Genomic DNA, 19645 nt, shown 5'->3' on the forward strand with positions numbered 1-19645 from the left:
AATAGTTGTAGAACAGTGGCTTCTCTGTGTTTAAGGTTGCAGCTGGGAGTGGGGCATTCAGAACACACACACACACACACACACACACACACACACACACACACACACACACACACACACACACACACACACACACACACACACACACACACACACACACACACACACACACACACACACACACAGACTGGAGCAGCTCTAATTATTTTCACTGAGATGAGGTCAGACCCAACAGCCAGTGCCCAGTCATGAAGAGAGGACCAGGCTTGTTATCTTGAATCTGCAGACAAACAAACAAACATGCACTCTAATATACAGCCAGCTCCCTTCAGCCTTCCAGCTCTAGTCATAATCCTATCAAACTAAACACAAATCTAAACATATTAATATACAAGCACAAAGACCTAACCATGAATATGAGTTATACACACACGATGATGACTGCAATCCTATTGCAGTGTATTAAGGCATCTTAGTTTATTTTTCTTCCACAGACCATGCTGTGCTGTTTCTATGGCATGATGACACATGAAGCAGTAAAGCTGTTATTAGGTTGTTTCCCCTCCTCTTGGATGTCTACAAGGAAACCATTATCTAAATGCCTCAGTAATGTTCCCTGATGGTTGGCCTTGGCCAGTTGTCATGGTGAAAGCTATGAATGTTAAATCCGTGATATGGATGGTTACATATGGGTAGTTTGTTTTTCAGTGAATAGACAATAAAATACATGGCATATTCTAATACAAATCAATGCATGTACATGTAGATTCTTCAAGGATTGGCTTCATAATGTGGTAAAAGGAACTCCAAATCATCATATCACATAATCAAACTCTATCATAACAAATATTGCACGGCATACAGTGAGATGACAGCACTCTCTCAAGGCACATCGAACACAACAACAACCCTTTGACATACGTAGTAATTTATGATGTAGGGTGATATGCAGTATTTTCCTGTAACAGTAATGTATGCCCTAACACTTAGGGAAACAATTTTCGGCTTTTTTCCGCCTCCTGCACATAATGTTTTTCTTTTTTTTTTAAATGTGTACAAATTGTCCTTCTATTTGTGCAAATTAACATAGTAAAACATTCAGATGGTCATGACCAGAGAACAGAACAGACTGTTCAACCATAGAGGCTCCAGAAGCAGTTCACATCCCCCATATCAGCCATATCCTGCTCACCATCACATGGACTCCCTTTCTTATCAAATTTGATATTTTGCAGAATCCACTTGTCCGCATTTACAAAAGGGAGAGATGATTCTCTTTAAGGTCACCTCGACACTGGTGCTGAATGAATGACATTTAGACTACATTTTCCTAGTTTTCTCCATTTGCTTTGAAAGGACTTTCTCTCTCTCTCTACCCCCGCACACTGCACCAATCAAAACAAATGTGGAAAGATGAATAGCTACACCTGCCGCTGTAGCTTTTGTATTGTACTTCACTGGGTCTCCCATAATTACACAGCAGCTGCCTGCCTCGGCCTCAGCCCCTCACTCACAATCCAACCCTCACCTTAAAGAACATCAGGCTCAACAACATGCTTCTTAGAAACAGAAACAGCTAGAACACAACACAACGTGATTCACAATGTCCACTTTGTTCTCATAATAGAGTAAACAACTGTGTAAAGAGTGTAAGTAGGGCCTAGTAAATGTAAACCTCAAATGAGCCCACAGACGCCTTGCTATAATCATGAGCCAATGGTTAAAACAAATGGATTAGAATTATCCCAGTGAGCACAATACTGCTTTTCACATCATGTACTCATAGGGGTGTATGTGTGGTGCAAAAATGGATGCTATATAGGTAGAATTTCTATAGCACATACTAATCTTTACAACAGACAACATTGATAACAGCGTACCTACAGTGAACCATATCAACATGGTACCTTTAAATACTGATTTGCCCTGTAACAAAAACAACGTGTCTTCTTGTGTTTCCTATCCAGAATAATCATGTTATCTTAGTCCATATGTCCGAGCCTTCCTCCAGCTACCTGACCTTTTTCTCAGGCTAAATCTTATCCGCCTTCAGGATTTTATAAGGATTTCTACTCACTCATAATCTATTTGCGATGTCCTACAGACGTTTCATTGGCATGACATTTAACGAAAACCTAATGGTAAGATCAGCGATATGATTAATTTTGAGGTTGACTTTGACTGGATACTGTAGGATATAGTAGGTTATACCTCTGAGGATATACATGTGAAGTAAATAAGTTCACTCACTCAGGGTCTCAGGCCCCATTTCTCTGAAGTGTAAAGAAATGACCTTCTGGACACAAGCTCCATTAAACAGCACTGACTGACTATGGCTTCTTCTCAAAAAAATATAAATATGTTCTGTGCAAATAAATGTAGTCTAGTTCCCGTTGTTCATTGTCCACTAAAAGCAGTGTCTAATGGACTGCATTAAAGCTGACGAATCACCAGCTAACTCTAAGTGTTTTCTCTAGCAGGGATTTTCTTTGTCATCTCCATGGTGACCTTTCCTTTTCTACCATTACTTTAGAGACAGAGAGAGAGAGAGAGAGAGAGAGAGAGAGAGAGAGGAAGGAGAGAGAGAGAAACCGAGAGAGACAGAGAGAGAGACAGCGAGAGAGAGAGAGACAGACAGACAGACAGACAGACAGACAGACAGACAGACAGACAGACAGACAGACAGACAGACAGACAGACAGACAGACAGACAGACAGACAGACAGACAGACAGACAGACAGACAGACAGACAGAGAGGAAGGAGAGCGAGAGAGAGAGAGGGAGGAGAGAGACTGAGGAGAGATGGGGGGAGAGAGAGAGAGAGAGCAGAAAAATGAAGTGCTGTGGATTCAAAGGGGCTAAACACCATTATCAGGTAGAGCATGCACTGCAGTATGTGAGGGATTCATACAGGTTTTATTGGTGTATAGTCAGAAGAGAAAGTATGACACGACCACTTAGAAGCATTAGCTTCTGTTAACAGTTGTTTACTTATTCGTTGGTAGAAATTCCACGTAAAATGAGTCAGAGTTCATTCTGAATACCATCCTTCCACCGTGCAGACCAAATAAAGATCAGTCTCAGAAAAACCAAAATGTTCTAAACGTCACCATTCTGTAAGGCAGAAACCTAATGCTTACATCTCTGTCTCCAACGCCTAGATAATACATGATAGCATTTGGGGTGTATACATACGCTTCCAGAATCACAATAAAGGGGGAAAACGCTGTATCTGAATTGTCTTTAAATGAAAGTTGACCTCTCTTGGCACACTTTTTTTTGCGCTCAATCAACTGGCGATGTGAACAGGCCACTCCAAAGGAACCACTGTGACACTTCAGAACAGATGGCTTTGACAAACAATTATGAATATCTAGGTGATTTCATAGTGAAATAAAGTCCCCATAAACAATCAGTAGACGTGATCCACACACACACGCACACGAACACAATGTGGATTTGATCAGCCCTGCTCCCTGCAGTTACAAGGAGATCAGTGAAATTCTTCAAGGCCAGAGAAAGATTAAAGATGCTCTCTGTCTGTCAGGGTTCTGATCATATATTCACAAACGAGGCCTGTGAAGAACACATCTTTAAAGAGTGGCTTGCAGGAAATAACATGAATACTTATTCTAATGACAGACCATTATACTAATCATATAAATGGCCCATTACAAGAGGAGCAGATTACACCCCAGAGTTGTGTTCAGATGCCCTTTTTCATTTTAGACTGCCAGGCTAGCCTTTATTGGTTTGCACATCTCTGTTTGCAAATTATGTTTGGAAACTTAATATTCACAATATTCCCTTATCAACAGCTAGACTTCTAACCACTATGATTTAGTGACATAATCATCCTCTATAATGTTTGTTTTTAGTCATGAAGCATGTATCTCTTTCTAATGTACAATCATACGATCAACCATAACAACATCCACTGCTATGTGAAATGTGGCTCAAACCATAAAGATAAAAAGCTAATGACATTGTGTAATGTGCATAATACAGAACACATGCTGAGGGCCATTTGTGCACAACTACAAAGATATCCAGTCAGACTAGTTTCTATAGGACTTCATATTTCACTGATAATATAATATGCATTTATGGCAGTGGAACATTGAAGTTTGACTTTCACCCAGGTTTTGCTTCAGCAGGTGAGGCCTTGGATTCTCTAATAGCCAAACCCTGGCAGAGTGAGCAATTGAATATCTTATTCCCTTATGTATGTCTTTCAAGTAAAACATTTCCATATCGCTCTTCAATACATCTCTTTCTTAGGTATACACAGTGCACCAAATGGCTTGTTTCGTAAAGCTGCAGTACCATAGAATAGCTGCTAACTTAAATACAGCCAGTCAAATAAGAGTTGCTGTGTTTATAGATACACCTCCCAGAGGGGAATGGTGATGTCATATTTTCCTTTTGATTTGATTTTAATTAAATTGTCCCTTACAACAATTAAAGACAATGTCAATCATGTGTCTTATTTCTCCTTAAAGCAACAGAGAGAGAAGTCATCCATTTCTAGGCCATTACAACATCAATGTCTCATTTCTGCTAAATGGCAGAGGAAAGATATAAGACGTGTGCATGCATATTAATTAACTGGTAATGAGAAGATAAGAGCTCTTCTCTCTGCAGGTGTGGAACCACTAATCAATTGCCAGTGAAAATGGAGTAGAAATGTGTTTTCTTTTATCCCACATCTGAAATTAAAAAGCTATTTAGAACCACATTTTCCAACAAAGTGCTTTTCATTTATCTTCTAAAACACATTATTCAATCATACTTTCCATTTGTATAATGGTAATATTTTCATGTAATTTCCCGCTTCCTCTGTGATGAGTATTTGTGATATGGGCTTTGTGAAATGGCTATTCCCTTCCAGCTCTATTCACTCGCTGGTAATAAATGTACAATATATTTCAGATTAAATGTCTTGAGCAAATGAACCAGGGCCTTGGACAGTCCACCAAATACTGATGGATCACTTCTGCACCCTGGTGGTGACAGACAGAACTGCTGGTGGCAGAAAAAGGCATTGCAGGATAATGTATTTGTATCTATGGGAACCATTTCCTTTATGGGTAATAACAAGCATGCTGCTGTCTACCCAAACACAGAGCTGTAACAGCTTCCTGATGCAGTGTAATGTAGTGTTGGAGCCTAGGATTGCTGGAGTGATCAGTAATATGCTGTACAGCTGCAACAAAAACTGCCTACAAAGCCTACTGATTTGGCTGCTGTTCGGTTTAGCCTGCGGCAGGGTTGGAAGCATTTGAAATAACTGATTGTAACTGCCACCTTGGAACAGAGGTGTGTGGTAGAGATGGAGGTAAGAACAATAAAGGACATTAAAAACAATAAAGGACATTAGTCAGATTGAATCTGTACATTTACTACCATGTCTCATTGTTGTTACAATGACCATACTGGTACATTAACAGGATATAAACATGGCACTGTGGACACTGAAGGTCCAGTTGAGAGATTGAAAGAGAGTGTGTTCTGGACCAGCAACAGTAGACAGATTAAGGAACCTGTGGCTGGAAGTCTACATCACAGAGGGGAGTGTGGCTGGAAGTCTACATCACAGAGCGGAGCGGGGTGTGTGGCTGGAAGTCTACATCACAGAGGGGAGTGTGGCTGGAAGTCTACATCACAGAGGGGAGTGTGGCTGGTAGGTCTACATCACAGAGCAGAGCGGGGTGTGTGGCTGGTAGGTTACATCACAGTGTAGAGAGGGGTGTGTGGCTGGTGGGTTACATCACAGAGGGGAGTGTGTGGCTGGTAGGTTTTTATCCCAGAGCGGGGTGTGTGGCTGGTAGGTTACATCACAGTGTGGAGCGGGGTGTGTGGCTGGTAGGTTACATCACAGTGTAGAGAGGGGTGTGTGGCTGCTAGGTTACATCACAGAGCGGAGCGGGTGTGTGGCTGGTAGGTCTACATCATAGATCGGAGCGGGTGTGTGGCTGGTAGGTCTACATCACAGAGCGGAGCGGGTGTGTGGCTGGTAGGGCTACATCACAGAGCGGAGCGGGTGTGTGGCTGGTAGGTCTACATCATAGATCGGAGCGGGTGTGTGGCTGGTAGGTCTACACCATAGATCGGAGCGGGGTGTGTGGCTGGTAGCTTACATCACAGTGTGGAGCAGGGTGTGTGGCTGGTAGGTTACATCACAGTGTAGAGAGGGGTGTTTGGCTGGTAGGTTACATCACAGTGTAGAGAGGGGTGTGTGGCTGGTAGGTTACATCACAGTGTAGAGAGGGGTGTTTGGCTGGTAGGTTACATCACGTTATAGAGAGGGGTGTGTGGCTGTTGGTTACATCACAGTGTAGAGCGGGGTGTGTGGCTGGTTGGTTACATCACAGTGTGGAGCGGGGTGTGTGGCTGGTCTGGTCCCAGATGACACAGGGGTTGATGGCCAGTTGTGCAGCATTGCCTTCACCTGCAGACAGGCCAATCTGTACACACACACACACACACACACACACACACACACACACACACACACACGCACATACTGAGAGAGAGAGAAAGAGAGAGAGAGAGAGAGAGAGAGAGAGAGAGAGAGAGAGAGAGAGAGAGAGAGAGACCCCATCTCCTTCACCTGCAGAAAGGCCAATCTGTACATACACACACGCACGCACGCAGCCACGCACACACAGCGCGCGAGAGAGAGAGAGAGAGACAGAGAGAGAGAGCGAGAGAGACAGAGACCATCTCACTAGCTATACATCACATCTGGTCATGTCAAATAGCCACAGACAGACAGAGAAGTAATAGAGGTGTTTGTATCATAGTGCTGCCCAATGGGATAGTCATCATTTGTTCAACTTGTTTATGGCTTAATCATTAGAATAGCTAACTTCCATTTGATAGAATAAAGAAAGTGACCCAAAATGTCATACAGATAATTGTATTGGTCCATATTTGGGTGATGAGATAGCATAAAAGTGTAACTGGCAGAATTACAGATATCTTACTTTGAGGAGTTTGGGTTAAGAAGAAAGATGGATGTCAGTCGCAGCTTGATATGCCTTCTGTTTCATCTTTGTCTTTCTCTGTAGTTTCTTTAGACTCCTCAGCGGTGGACTTACTGGTCGAGCTGGCCGACGCTGGTCTGGTCTCTGGCTTTTTAGAAGGGTCCACCACGACAGAACCCCTGCTGGTGTTGCACCCCATGGTTCGGCCCAGGGTGAGACTGATTAAAACAGACGTCCTGTTGAGGTTGTTGGTTTTTTATAAAGTCTGAAAAGAACTGTTGTGGAAGCAGGTCCCCCTGGTTTCCATGACGACTAGGAGACTTCCTGTAGGGCTGAGCCTGCACGGGTACCTGTGTAACCATAGAAATAGAATCCCTAGAACGGGGATTCCGATTCATGTTAATGGGTCTGAGGGCCTTCCCATTCTAGGGATTCTATTTTCTATACTGACCTCTCAGGGTTTTAGTTTACAGGCCTCTGCTGATTGGTTCTTAGAGGATTATTGTGATTTGCTTGCCAAGCAACATCGGTTAAGAATGAACTTCCCATAGCGTGTCAGGACATAGTTACTGATAAACAGTATGGGTATTGTTACTTAATCACTAGGCCGTCATGGAAACCTATTTTCCCCACTATGAAAAGTGAATGGCCATTTGTTCGGATGTTTTTCAAAATATGCCATTTTGAAAATTAACAAAATAACCATTTTACTATATCAACATGAGACTAATATACCAAGACTGATATGTCGCATGCTGTTTATGACCTTGTTGTCGCTTAGTGCCAAAATATCCAACATGGAGCTATGTTTCTTTTCCACAGGGCTCTCACTATGTTGTAGTAATGTTGACGGTAGGGTAAGGAGATGTAAAAACGGAGTTATGTTTATCCAACATCACAATATAAAGAAGTAAATGATTTGTACCACAGATCAGTACAAATTCAACACTGGTAGAGAAAAGCAACATGTGAAAGAAAGTGCCAATTAAACAGAATATTATCTAACATCTGGTCCTAACAGATACATTACGCTGTATAATAATTAAAAAATATTATCTAACATCTGGTCCTAACAGATACATTACGCTGTATAATAATTAAAAAATATTATCTAACATCTGGTCCTAACAGATACATTACGCTGTATAATAATTAAAAAATATTATCTAACATCTGGTCCTAACAGACACATTACGCTGTATAATAATTAAAAAATATTATCTAACATCTGGTCCTAACAGACACATTACGCTGTATAATAATTAAAAAATATTATCTAACATCTGGTCCTAACAGACACATTACGCTGTATAATAATTAAAAAATATTATCTAACATCTGGTCCTAACAGACACATTACGCTGTATAATAATTAAAAATATTATCTAACATCTGGTCCTAACAGACACATTACGCTGTATAATAATTAAAAAATATTATCTAACATCTGGTCCTAACAGACACATTACGCTGTATAATAATTAAAAAATATTATCTAACATCTGGTCCTAACAGACACATTACGCTGTATAATAATTTGAAAAGGCTCACCTATATGTCATATATCTGTGTTTAATTTGTTTTAAATTAGTTATACTTTTTTATTTTGAATACTGCACTGTTGGGTAGGGCTTGCGAGTTAAGCATTTCACTGTACTTGTGCATGTGACAAATTAAACTTCAATATTTAAACTAATTACATAGTGTATGTTACATCTCTTATCTCCTCCCTCTCACCAAACACAAACTGTACACAGTGCTCAGTACCAACACAAATCCTTTACTGCTTCCTTAGGTAACTAGGACATGGTTCACAGAGGACTAAAGTATATACTGTATATTATGTGTTTAATATGAAATTTGATACAGAGCCCTAGTTACAGTCAGATTATTACAATACCCTAATTATTATTACAAATCAGCTTTTCTAATCATAAATATTGCTTACTTAGAGAACTTCGCTGAGTGCTAATGATGCCAATTCTTTCTAACATTGTAGATCCACAGCATCTATTCTCCTTGCAGGTCTACACTCATTGGAAGAATATGGACGACAGACACTGATGATGGAAGTATGAAGCATGACGGTAAGTCAAAGAAAGTGAGATGTCATCTCCCCTTGTGTGCTGTTGCCTGGTGCTGTGCCTTGGCCCTGGTCTGGGCTTGTTGCTGGTTCTGGGCCCTGGTCAGTGCCTGGTCGAAGTCCTGACCGAGGTCCCTGAGCTTTCTCTGCCAGTCTGACGGTCTATCCTGACAGGGTCTCTTCACAAGCGGCCCACTCTCCTCCTCACCATCCTCCTGCAGCTGGGCTGCACAGCGCTTCCTGGTGCGTGACTGAAATGTCCTCATCATGTCATTGATCTCTCTCAGACGCTGTGGGATACAGTTGGAATACAACGATTAGCAACACACATGACTAGATGTGTACTGTGTATTTACGATGACCAGGCCTTTTGTTTTTCACAGTTACTGTTAAAATATGTGTAATGTTAGTTAGGCTTCAGACAGGAAGTATAGAAGAGGGTCAGTTAGGGAACCGTTAGCAGGGTTAGAGAGGTATGTCCAACCTCTGACCTTTGAGGGGCTTCTGCTGACATAGTAGAGGAACCCAGTGCAGGGGGAGGGGTGTGTGCTGGGCTTGTGGGGGGAGATGTAGAGCGAATGGTGGTTGGAGGGGCGGAGTCTGCGCAATGATCCAATACGCTGGCAGGGGTATGGCGAAAGGGGAGGGGTTTCAACCTGTGCATGGACAAATAATCAGAATGTGGTCAGAATCTCTGGACAGTGATGATAGCACTGGGCCTAGGAACAATGCACTGCATCTGTACAAGGACTTCTCTTACTTCTATCAACCTGTAAATACCAATGATGTTATACCACAGTTTGGACATATCTGAGACCACTGGTAAAGTGTTTCCTATGTATTGTGTATGACGACTACTGACTCCATTAGGTAGTATATGAAAATGTCCCCTCACCCCGGCTATGGTCAGAGAGCTGGAGGTGTAGCGGAGGGCAAAGTCTTTCATCTGTTTGACATAGACGATGTTGTAGAAATAGATGAGGTGTCCTCTCTCCCCCTGGTCCTGTCTACAGGGAGCTCTGAGTCCTGTAGGATGGGTGGGAGGGGTCTGGTAGGTAAGCAAGCTACTGCTGGGGTCTACATCAACTGGGAAACAGAGCAGCATCAGATTCAAAAATCATTCTTCATTAAATAATTTGTTAATTCATGCATAATATGATGCAAACATATCCATGTGAATGTATGTATTTTTCTATTTGTCTAACTGTTTTCTCTGTTGGATCTTCCAGGAGAGTTTTGTGAGGTCTTGGTGTTTCTCCCTGAGATCAGAACACTTCTGAATACCTGACAGGAGGACAATACAGACTTCATCAACTACACAATAACAAACAAGCTGGATTTTACTCACACACACAAAAGCAAGCAAAACATTGATCTCCTTACACAGTTGCTTGCTTGAGGCTGAGTCTTGTAGCACTGCAGGATGAGCTTGAAGGGCATGTCCACTTTGGTTACCTGCACGAGCAACACACAGCATAAACATGGACATTAAGGTAATATATTACATTATAATCATCAATACACAGCTGAAGAAGTATAGAAGGCTGAATGCCTTGCTGTCGATCACCCAAGTCATAAAACCATCTGCGTTAAGGAAGTATAGCAAAAAGTCTAGAGGCAAAGTAAATAGTGCTACCTTGGCCATGACATAGATGGCACACATTAGTATTTGGTCCAGGTGTCGGTCTAGCATGAGGTCAGTGCAGTGGACCAAGGAGTGTTCAACGCAGGTCCAGATCTTCAGCCGCAGCGCCTCGCAGATGTCCAGTTTAACACAGATGTCCCTCAGACGCATGCTCACCAGGTGGTAGACCTGAGACAGAGGGAAGGAGTATGGCCTTTGTCTGTGGATCTTGTAACTAAATATCTAGGCTCATAGCATTCAGGCCAGCTCAGGTATGTAGAAATCTGTGAGTAAAGCCTACCTTGCGGAGGAACAGTGAGATGGAGCCCTTACTCTGAGGTCTGTGTGTGACTGGGTTCTGGGGCTGCTGGGTAGAGGTGCTGGAGACCTGCTGTGGAGGAATGGCCTGACCCACAACACTGAGGGTAAATGTGATGCCTCCCCGGTCATTGGCAATGCCTGGGTGTGGAAGAGGTTTAATTGAACAAATAGCAGTGGTTGTTGTGATATGTAAACAAGGTATATACCATGTTTATTACCAGATGTATTACATTATGTCAGTATTCTATTAGGGTTGTCATTTCTATGGCCATATTGGGTTTCATCTGAGGGAAAGTCTTTACCTCGAACCGGTATGGTGACTGACTGGCCATTGTTGGTGGTGACAGTGGCTGATGCCATGGTGACTACAGTCTGTCCAGTAACAATGACAGAGGAGGACTGGGATGGGCTGACTGGTGTGGTAGGGCAAGCGGCCATCTTTGAGCCAGCAGGGGGTGAGCTGTAGCGTTCATGGTGGGTAATCGGGGAGTTCAGGTCATTTCCATGGATCCCACTCACAAGGCTTGGGGTCAAGTGTGAAGGGGTGGGAGGGATCTTGGCCATCTTGTCTGTGTCCTCTGAGTATTGGGGGAGCATCACCTGGAACACACATAGAACCATCTGTTAACTCAAGTTTGGGATCATTTTGTTTCCTCTTTTTAATGGAACGACAGCCGCCATGACGCCATATTAGACCAACTTGTTTCGAGTGCGCCAGCGGTGTTGCTCTATATATTTTGAGAGGGTGCACTGTATATTTTGCCCAGTTCACAAACAGGTGAATTTGAACCGTTGCCCACTGACCTGATGGTATGCAGGCAGCTGTCCCTGTCCCTTAGCAGCTCTGATCTGGTCCCAGAGTGGTGAGTCTCTCCTCCAGGCCAGACTCTCCAGGACCTGCTCCTCTATATGGGTCAGATGCTTGACCACAGCTGGCAGCAAGCCCTCCTCAGCCCGCAGCACCAGCTCTATCACCTGGGACACACCACACACAGTAGAGGGTTAAACAGCACCTAAATAGATCACTAAGATTACAGTAGACATGTTTGAACCCAGGACGTCTGTATGCCCCAAGACTGTGTAAGCCCTCTGAGCCCAAGCCTAGGCATTAGCTTGAGGAGCTAACATAATGCTTCAGTTTTCAGGTAAGGTTACTCACGTGAAACCACCTCCTTTACACAAAACCTACGATGTTACAGTACAGTATGACATGTACTGCAGGTGTTTTGTGTAGATGTTACCTTGTAGAAGTCGTATGGCGCCAGGCTAAAGATGTCAATGACCAGGGGGAAGCTGCCTGGTGGCTGATGGGAGAAGATAACCATCTCCAGACAACAGGCCACTAGAGAGCGCTGGAACAGATCATGCTCCAGAATGCCCTGCCAAAGAAACAAGTCATCAAGGACAACCTCTATACTATACATGTCTGTACATGTCTATACAACAGTGCCCCCAGAGGGAATTGTAAAGTGAACGCTTAATGACACTAAACAGTGCAGTTCCAGTCATAGACAGCAGAGGGCAGAGGACTCACTAAAAGTTCTTTGGCTTCCAGCCTCTTCCTCTCCTGATTGATGACAGCCTCTAGAACCCTGTAGTACAAAGCCTCTGTCTGGCTGGAGAACTTCACTCCTCTCTCTACAAACAACAGGAAGTTACTGAAAAGTGCACATTAATGTCAATATATCAACACATGCATACACACAGACACACACACACACCTCTGTCTAGGCTGCGGTTCTCCTCCCATGGTTCCTGGTAGTGCTGGATGAAGGTGTGGAGCATGTCTCTCAGTCTAGTGGAGATGACCTCACTAGGGTTTCTGGCACAGGACCTAAACAAAATACACCTTAAAGAACCATACAGCCACTTTTCCACCCCCATATACTACTGATAGATATTGCCCACCCATAGGTATAGATCTAGGATAAGCTTATCTTCCCCCAAATCCTAACCTTCTCCATAATGGGAAGAATGTGTAACATAGTAAAACAACATGTATTTTCTTACTCTTCAACAAACTCAACACTGACCACAGATCACGGTGTACTCTATCATAGGCTACAGGCCCAAATACATTTCCCCTGCGCCACATTACAGTCTACTACAGTTACGTATGAGGCCCACACAGACACATGCCCACCATAGCTGACCTGAATGTTCTAGCCAGACTGTCACTGGGTACATGTCTCTGGGTTGCCATGACGACCTCCAGCCACTCACAGCACCTCCTCTGGTAGAGTATAGCTCCGTGTCAGTCAGTGGAGTAGCAGTGGACACCTGTACATAATGCATACACCAGGCAGAGGTTTGAAAACCCTTTAGAGTGGTACATGAGACCATATAAATAGGATCATCATTATACTTCCTTGCATGAGAAACATGTGAAACAATGGTTTAAATTTACAACACGAACCACACAGTAATGATACTAAGTCATCTCAGAGATAATTGGGCCCAAAAGGCTTGTGTACTGTATTGAGAGTCAAGTTAGTGTGTGTGTGTGTGTGTGTGTGTGTGTGTGTGTGTGTGTGTGTGTGTGTGTGTGTGTGTGTGTGTGTGTGTGTGTGTGTGTGTGTGTGTGTGTGTAGGGAGGGGGCTGGCCTTCAGCTATGAGATGACAACGATGATGAACTGCCAAAATACGAATATTTCCTGTTGAAGAGGAATATTCAGATTTAGCGTTTTTGAATCTGTTTCTCTGTTTGTCTAGCAGTTCTACAGTTCTGCTGTGGAAGGATTCAGAGAGAGAGAGAGAGACTTCACCATTATTAAATAAATCAAAACAGGAACATTTTACATTTGGTTAGAAATAAATAAGGAAATAATCTCAACAGATAAAAATGTTGTCCTGTGTGCTACCTACACTCTTAGAATAAATGTGCTATAGAACCATAAAGGGTTCTTCAGCTATCCCCATACGAGAACCCTTTGAGGAACCATTTTGGTTCAAGGTAGAACCCTTTTGGGTTCCATGTAGAAGCCTTTCCAGACCCAAAAAGGGTTCTCTTATGGGGACAGCCGTAGAACCGTTTGGAATCTTTTTTTCTAAGAGTGTACAGTACTGTATACTCCATTAGAATCCCCATACTTTAATAAAGACAGATTCTGCATCCTAGTGGGGGAGATCATAATTTCCAGACCCAGGGAAATGTTCTAGTCTGTGGAAACCTAAACACCTGAACTGAACAAGAACCTGACACACTCAGAACACAGGGGGACAAAAACCTACTTGGAGGTGGCAGCATTCCCTCCCCAATATGCCCAACAACTACGACAAAACAACCAACAAAAACGGATCACACAACTCCTGCAGCTCTGTCGCACGCTGGGTCTGTACATAGTCAAGGGTAGGCTTCGAGGGGACTCCTACGGTAGGTACACCTACAGCTCATGTCTTGGCAGCAATACTGTAAACTACTTTATCACCGACCTCAACCCAGAGTCTCTCAGAGCGTTCAGTCAGCCCACTGACACCCCTACCTATACAAATTGATGGGGGAAAACATGTACACAAACAATGTGTACAAGTATGCAGTTAAAATTCGCTAAAAAAATTGAGCCCCACCCTCTTCAACATTTATACCAACAAATTGGCGAGGGCTCAGTCTGAAGCACCCGGCCTCACCCTACTAGAATCTGAAGTCAAATGTTTGCTGTTTGCAGATGATCTGGTGCTTCTGTCCCCAACTAAGCACCTAGATCTTCTGCAGATTCTGTCAGACTTGGGCCCTGACAGTTAATCTCAGTAAGACAAAAATAATTGTGTTCCAAAAAAGGTCCTGTTTCCAGCACCACAAATACAAATTTCACCTAGACACTGTTGCCCTAGATCACACAAAACAATATACCTACCTTGACCTAAACATCAGCACCACAGAAGCCCTCTATGGTTGTGAGGTCTGGGGTCCACTCACAAATCAAGAACTCACAAACCCCAAATTGACTCTATGCAGAATGATGAAAAAACATCCTCAATGTAAAACGTAAAACTGCAAATAATGCATGCAGAGCAGAATTAGGACAATTCCAGCTAATTATCAAAATCCAGAAAAGAGCAATTAAATTCCACAAGCACCTAAAAAGAAGCGATTCTTAAACCTTCCATAACAAAGCCCTCACCTACAGAGAGATGAACGTGAAGAAGAGTCCCCTCAGCCACCATCCAAAGTCTAATTAATAACCATGCTCAAAGGGAAATTCAATGTCTGCTTTTTTTATTTTACCCATTTACCAATAGGTGCCCTTCTTTGCATTGGAAACCCTCCCTGTTCTTTGTGGTTCAATCTGTGTTTGAAATTTACTGCTTGACTGAGAGACCTTCCAGATAATTGTACAGTATGTGTCATTACAGAGATAAGGTAGTCATTCAAAAGGTAGTCGTTCATGTTAAACACTATTATTGCACACGGAGTCTATGTAACTTATTATGTGACTTGTTAAGCACATTTTTACTCCTGCATTTATTTAGGCTTGCCATAACAAAGGGGTTGAACACTTATTGACTCAAGACATTTCAGCTTTTCAATTTTAATAAATTTGGTAACATTTCTAAAAACATAATTCCACTTTGACATTATAGGGTATTGTGTGTTGGCCAGTGACACAAAATCTAAATTTATTCCAAATCAAAATTCAGGCTGTCAAGCAACAAAATGCGGAAAAAGTCAAGGGGTGTGAATACTTTCTGAAGGCACTATATTTCCCTCAGATTACAGACCCACAAAGAATTTGAAAACCAATCCAATCTCCCATATCTATTAGGTGAAATACAACAGTGTGCCACCACAACAGCAAGATTTGTGACCTGTTGCTACAAGAAAAGGGCAACCTGTGGAACACAAACACCATTGTAAATACAACCTATCTGCTTAATTATATTACCTTTCATACTTCAACTATTTGCACATTGTTACAACACTGTACATAGCCAGCAATATTATATTTCTATATTCTTTTAAAACTTTTGTAATGTTTACTGTTAATTTCTGATTGTTTATTTCCCTTTCCTTTTTGTTTGTCTATTTCATTTGCTTAGGCAATGTAAACATGTTTCTCATGCCAATAATCGCCTTTGAATTGATTTGAAATAGAGAGAAAAAGAGAGATTGTGCTGATTCAATGGTAACTCAGTCTCCTCTCCACAGCGATAATCATTTGCACGTGTTCTCCATTTCTCTACCATGCCAAGTTACTATCACAGACTGTGTGAATGTGTGATGCACAGACGCTGCCTGGGGTAGAGGATCTCTCTATGAGTGTGTGAAAATGAAGTTAAACTGGTTTTGAATATTAACCGGATACGTCAGTGAGTAGGGAGGTGGATGCTGATTCCGAACATGTTGTGTACTATATCTGAGGAATAACTCAAGTTATAGTAAGTCAGTGAGAGAAGTTGGGTGTGGTTATTGGGAAGGTATTTGAGGATAATGCTAGCAATGACTGTGTCGTTATGGGTTGCAGGTGATAATCAGTTTTACTTTGTCCACACTAAGGAGTACCACTTTGGGTAGAGACCAACACAGAGAGACAGAGAGGGAGTGAGTGAGAGCAACAGAGAGGTAGAGAGAGAGAGAAAGAACAACAGAGAGAGAGAAACAGAGGGCTACAAGCTAAGATGTAAGGTTATACCAGGTGAAGTTCTCGATATTCTGACGTGACTCATAACTGTACACCTGTAAATTACAGCCAGAGCCAGGCTGAGGCTGGACAGGCCAATGTTGAACCACATCAATTCCTGTGTTCTGTCAGAGTCAAACCTGTACACTATGTTCCTGTTCCTGGGCACTGTCACACAGTACACCGCTGTCACACAGTACACCGCTGTCACACAGTACACCACGAACATTGAATCTAATAATACCTTCCATTCATTCCCTACGAGCAACCGTACTGTTCCAACCCCAGACACTGGCCAACAGGCCTGGGTTCAAATACTATTTGAAGTCTTTCAAACACTTTAGCTGGGCTTGATTGAGCTTGCTTGGCGCAATTGAACCAATAGAATAGTCGTATAAGTGCAAACCCTGCTCATATGGCATTACAGGCTTGTTCTAAAGCAAACACTAAAAGTATTTGAAAGATTTCAGATAGCATTTGAATCCAGGTCTGCTGGCCAACCTATCCCTCTCTCACTCTGCAGTACTGGGACGAAGCCTTGGTTGGCTTGGCTCTACTCCATCCACTACCAGGAAAATGGATTTAGCTCACCTCCCACTGAGTCAATTCAACCTTCCTATCTGTTCTGTGGAAGTTGATGGTTATAGTAAGGCTTTAACTCTGTCACTGTAACATCCCTCCTGAGAGCAGGCCAGTCATAAGGGAGAGGTAGCTACTATGAGCCATGTGCTCTGTACTAATATTACTATGCATATGTTCTCACCCATGTGGGCTACACACCAGATGTGGGCTAGTGGCCCACCAACTGACAACGTGTGTCACCAGCTGCCAACTCCTTCAGAATCAGTTTATATCATCTTACTTGGCTCTCTGTCACACTGCAATATCTTTAGAACTGACTGACTGTAGTGTCAGTGACAACCTCCAGAATACTTTTACTTTCTACAGTCATTTTGGGGCACACACATCTTTCAAAATACATATACAACTGAAGTGTTTTGCATCCATTTCAGAGAAATGGAACAGAACAATGTTGCATTTTATCTTGGCAATCTAACAACCCCTACCAACCACAAATCATACATGATCATCATCCATAATAACGTCAGTTAGACACACATCAACCCAGGACAAACAACATCCTGTGACATGTTATTTCCTGTAGTGTTACAGAGACAAAGAGAGACAAAAGAGCTGCAGTCATGCAACATGCTACTTACAGAGGCTCGTGAGAAGGATCTGATTCTGTTTTGTAGAGACTTGGAGACACACTGCCTCTCTGCTTCTCTCTCTGTGGGACTAGCCAGGCTGAACAGCTGTGGGTGTGTGGGTGAGCATCAGAGCAGCACAGAGCAGTGAGCGCCACTATAAGTCTACAGGCAGGCAGCAGCAGGCTGCAGTGCACTGAGACAGAGAGGAAGCTGAAGCTCTGGCTCAGCCCATTGACTCACAGCTCACAACAGACAAGCCCCAACTTGTCATCTGTAATGGGTTGCTATGAAAAGAGGCCTGAGGGCTGAGACTCACAGAGCAACAAGCGCCCCCTGGGGTGGAGTAGGAACATAATAGGGCATAAAGGAAGCAGATGAATAGCAGTACATTAATCAGTAATGCTTTACAACAATATATACTATATCAGTTTTGAAAATGACTTTTTAGCCACACTATTAACTGAGAACGTATCATCCTATATTTACAGTTGAAGTCAGAAGTTTACATACACTTAGGTTGGAGTCATTAAAACTCGTTTTTCAACCACTCCACACATTTCTTGTTAACAAACTATAGTTTTGGCAAGTCGGTTACGACATCTACTTTGTGCATGACACAAGTAATTTTTCCAACAATTGTTTACAGACAGATTATTTCACTTATAATTCACTGTATCACAATTCCAGTGGGTCAGAGGTTTACATACATTAAGTTGACTGTGACTTTAAACAGCTTGGAAAATTCCCGAAAATGATGTCATGGCTTTAGAAGCTTCTGATAGGCTAATTGACATAATTTGAGTCAATTGAAGGTGTACCTGTGGATGTATTTCAAGGCCTACCTTCAAACTCAGTGCCTCTTTGCTTGACATCATGGGAAAATCAAAAGAAATCAGCCAAGACCTCAGAAAAAAAATTGTAGACCTCCACAAGTCTGGTTCATCCTTGGAAGCAATTTCCAAACGCCTGAAGGTACCACATTCATCTATACAAAAAATAGTATGCAAGTATAAACACCATGGACCACGCAGCCGTCATACCGCTCAGGAAGGAGACGCGTTCTGTCTCCTAGAGATGAACGTGCTTTGGTGTGAAAAGTGCAAATCAATCCCAGAACAACAGCAAAGGATATTGTGAAGATGCTGGAGGAAACAGGTACAAAAGTATCTATATCCACAGTAAAACGAGTCCTATATCGACATAACCTGAAAGGCCGCTCAGCAAGGAAGAAGCCACTGCTCCAAAACCGCCATAAAAAGCCAGGCTACGGTTTGCAACTGCACATGGGGACAAAGATCATACTTTTTGGAGAAATGTCCTCTGGTCTGATGAAACAAAAATAGAACTGTTTGGCCATAATGACCATCATTATTTTTGGAGGAAAAAGAGAGGCTTTCAAGCCAAAGAACACCATCCCAACCGTTAAGCACGGGGTGGCAGCATCATGTTGTGGGGGTGCTTTGCTGCAGGAGGGACTGGTGCACTTCACAAAATAGATGGCATCATGAGGCAAGAAAATTGCAGGGAAATATTGAAGCAACATCTCAAGACATCAGTCAGGAAGCTAAAGCTTGGTTGAAAATGGGTCTTCCAAATGGACAATGACCCCAAGCATACTTCCAAAGTTGTGTCAAAATGGCTTAAGGACAACAAAGGCAAGGTATTGGAGTGGCCATCACAAAGCCCTGACCTCAATCCTATAGAACATTTGTGGGCAGAACTGAAAAAGCTTGTGTGAGCAAGGAGGCCTAGAAACCTGACTCAGTTACACCAGCTCTGTCAGGAGGAATGGGCCAC

At 42.7% G+C, this 19645-nt stretch overlaps 1 protein-coding gene across 2 annotated transcripts; it reads right to left on the reverse strand.

Annotated features, from left to right (window-relative positions):
- Positions 1-8750: 8750 nt before the first annotated feature.
- On the reverse strand, positions 8751-18105 carry LOC106562395 (retinoblastoma-like protein 2). 2 transcript variants are annotated; one of them, XM_045689297.1, is made up of 14 exons: positions 17858-18105; positions 13172-13298; positions 12740-12852; positions 12553-12656; positions 12260-12397; positions 11823-11993; positions 11321-11618; positions 10999-11156; positions 10710-10886; positions 10457-10528; positions 10279-10357; positions 9969-10099; positions 9565-9729; positions 8751-9363 (listed from the first exon to the last, which is right to left on the reverse strand). In XM_045689297.1, the coding sequence occupies exons 2-14, from the start codon at positions 13219-13221 to the stop codon at positions 9100-9102; spliced, it is 1920 nt and encodes a 639-aa protein (XP_045545253.1). In that variant the 5' UTR covers positions 13222-13298; positions 17858-18105; the 3' UTR covers positions 8751-9099. The 2 variants fall into 2 exon arrangements, with proteins under 2 accessions (XP_045545253.1, XP_013982733.2); XM_014127258.2 differs by having other exon boundaries at positions 9969-10159; positions 17858-18103.
- Positions 18106-19645: the final 1540 nt, after the last annotated feature.

Source organism: Salmo salar, chromosome ssa11 (assembly GCF_905237065.1).
Source record: "Salmo salar chromosome ssa11, Ssal_v3.1, whole genome shotgun sequence".
In the NCBI taxonomy this organism is placed as follows: Eukaryota; Metazoa; Chordata; class Actinopteri; order Salmoniformes; family Salmonidae; genus Salmo; species Salmo salar.

What these genes read in the sequence shown, in the direction of transcription:
- LOC106562395 (XM_014127258.2), bottom strand. Translation starts at nt 13,221, where the DNA reads ATGGCAACCCAGAGACATGTACCCAGTGACAGTCTGGCTAGAACATTC. An exon ending in CCATCTATGTCATGGCCAAG is followed by an intron (nt 10,529 to 10,709) that starts GTAGCACTATTT and finishes TTGCTCGTGCAG; the next exon opens with GTAACCAAAGTGGACATGCC. An exon ending in GCTCTCTGACCATAGCCGGG is followed by an intron (nt 9,730 to 9,968) that starts GTGAGGGGACAT and finishes GTCCATGCACAG; the next exon opens with GTTGAAACCCCTCCCCTTTC.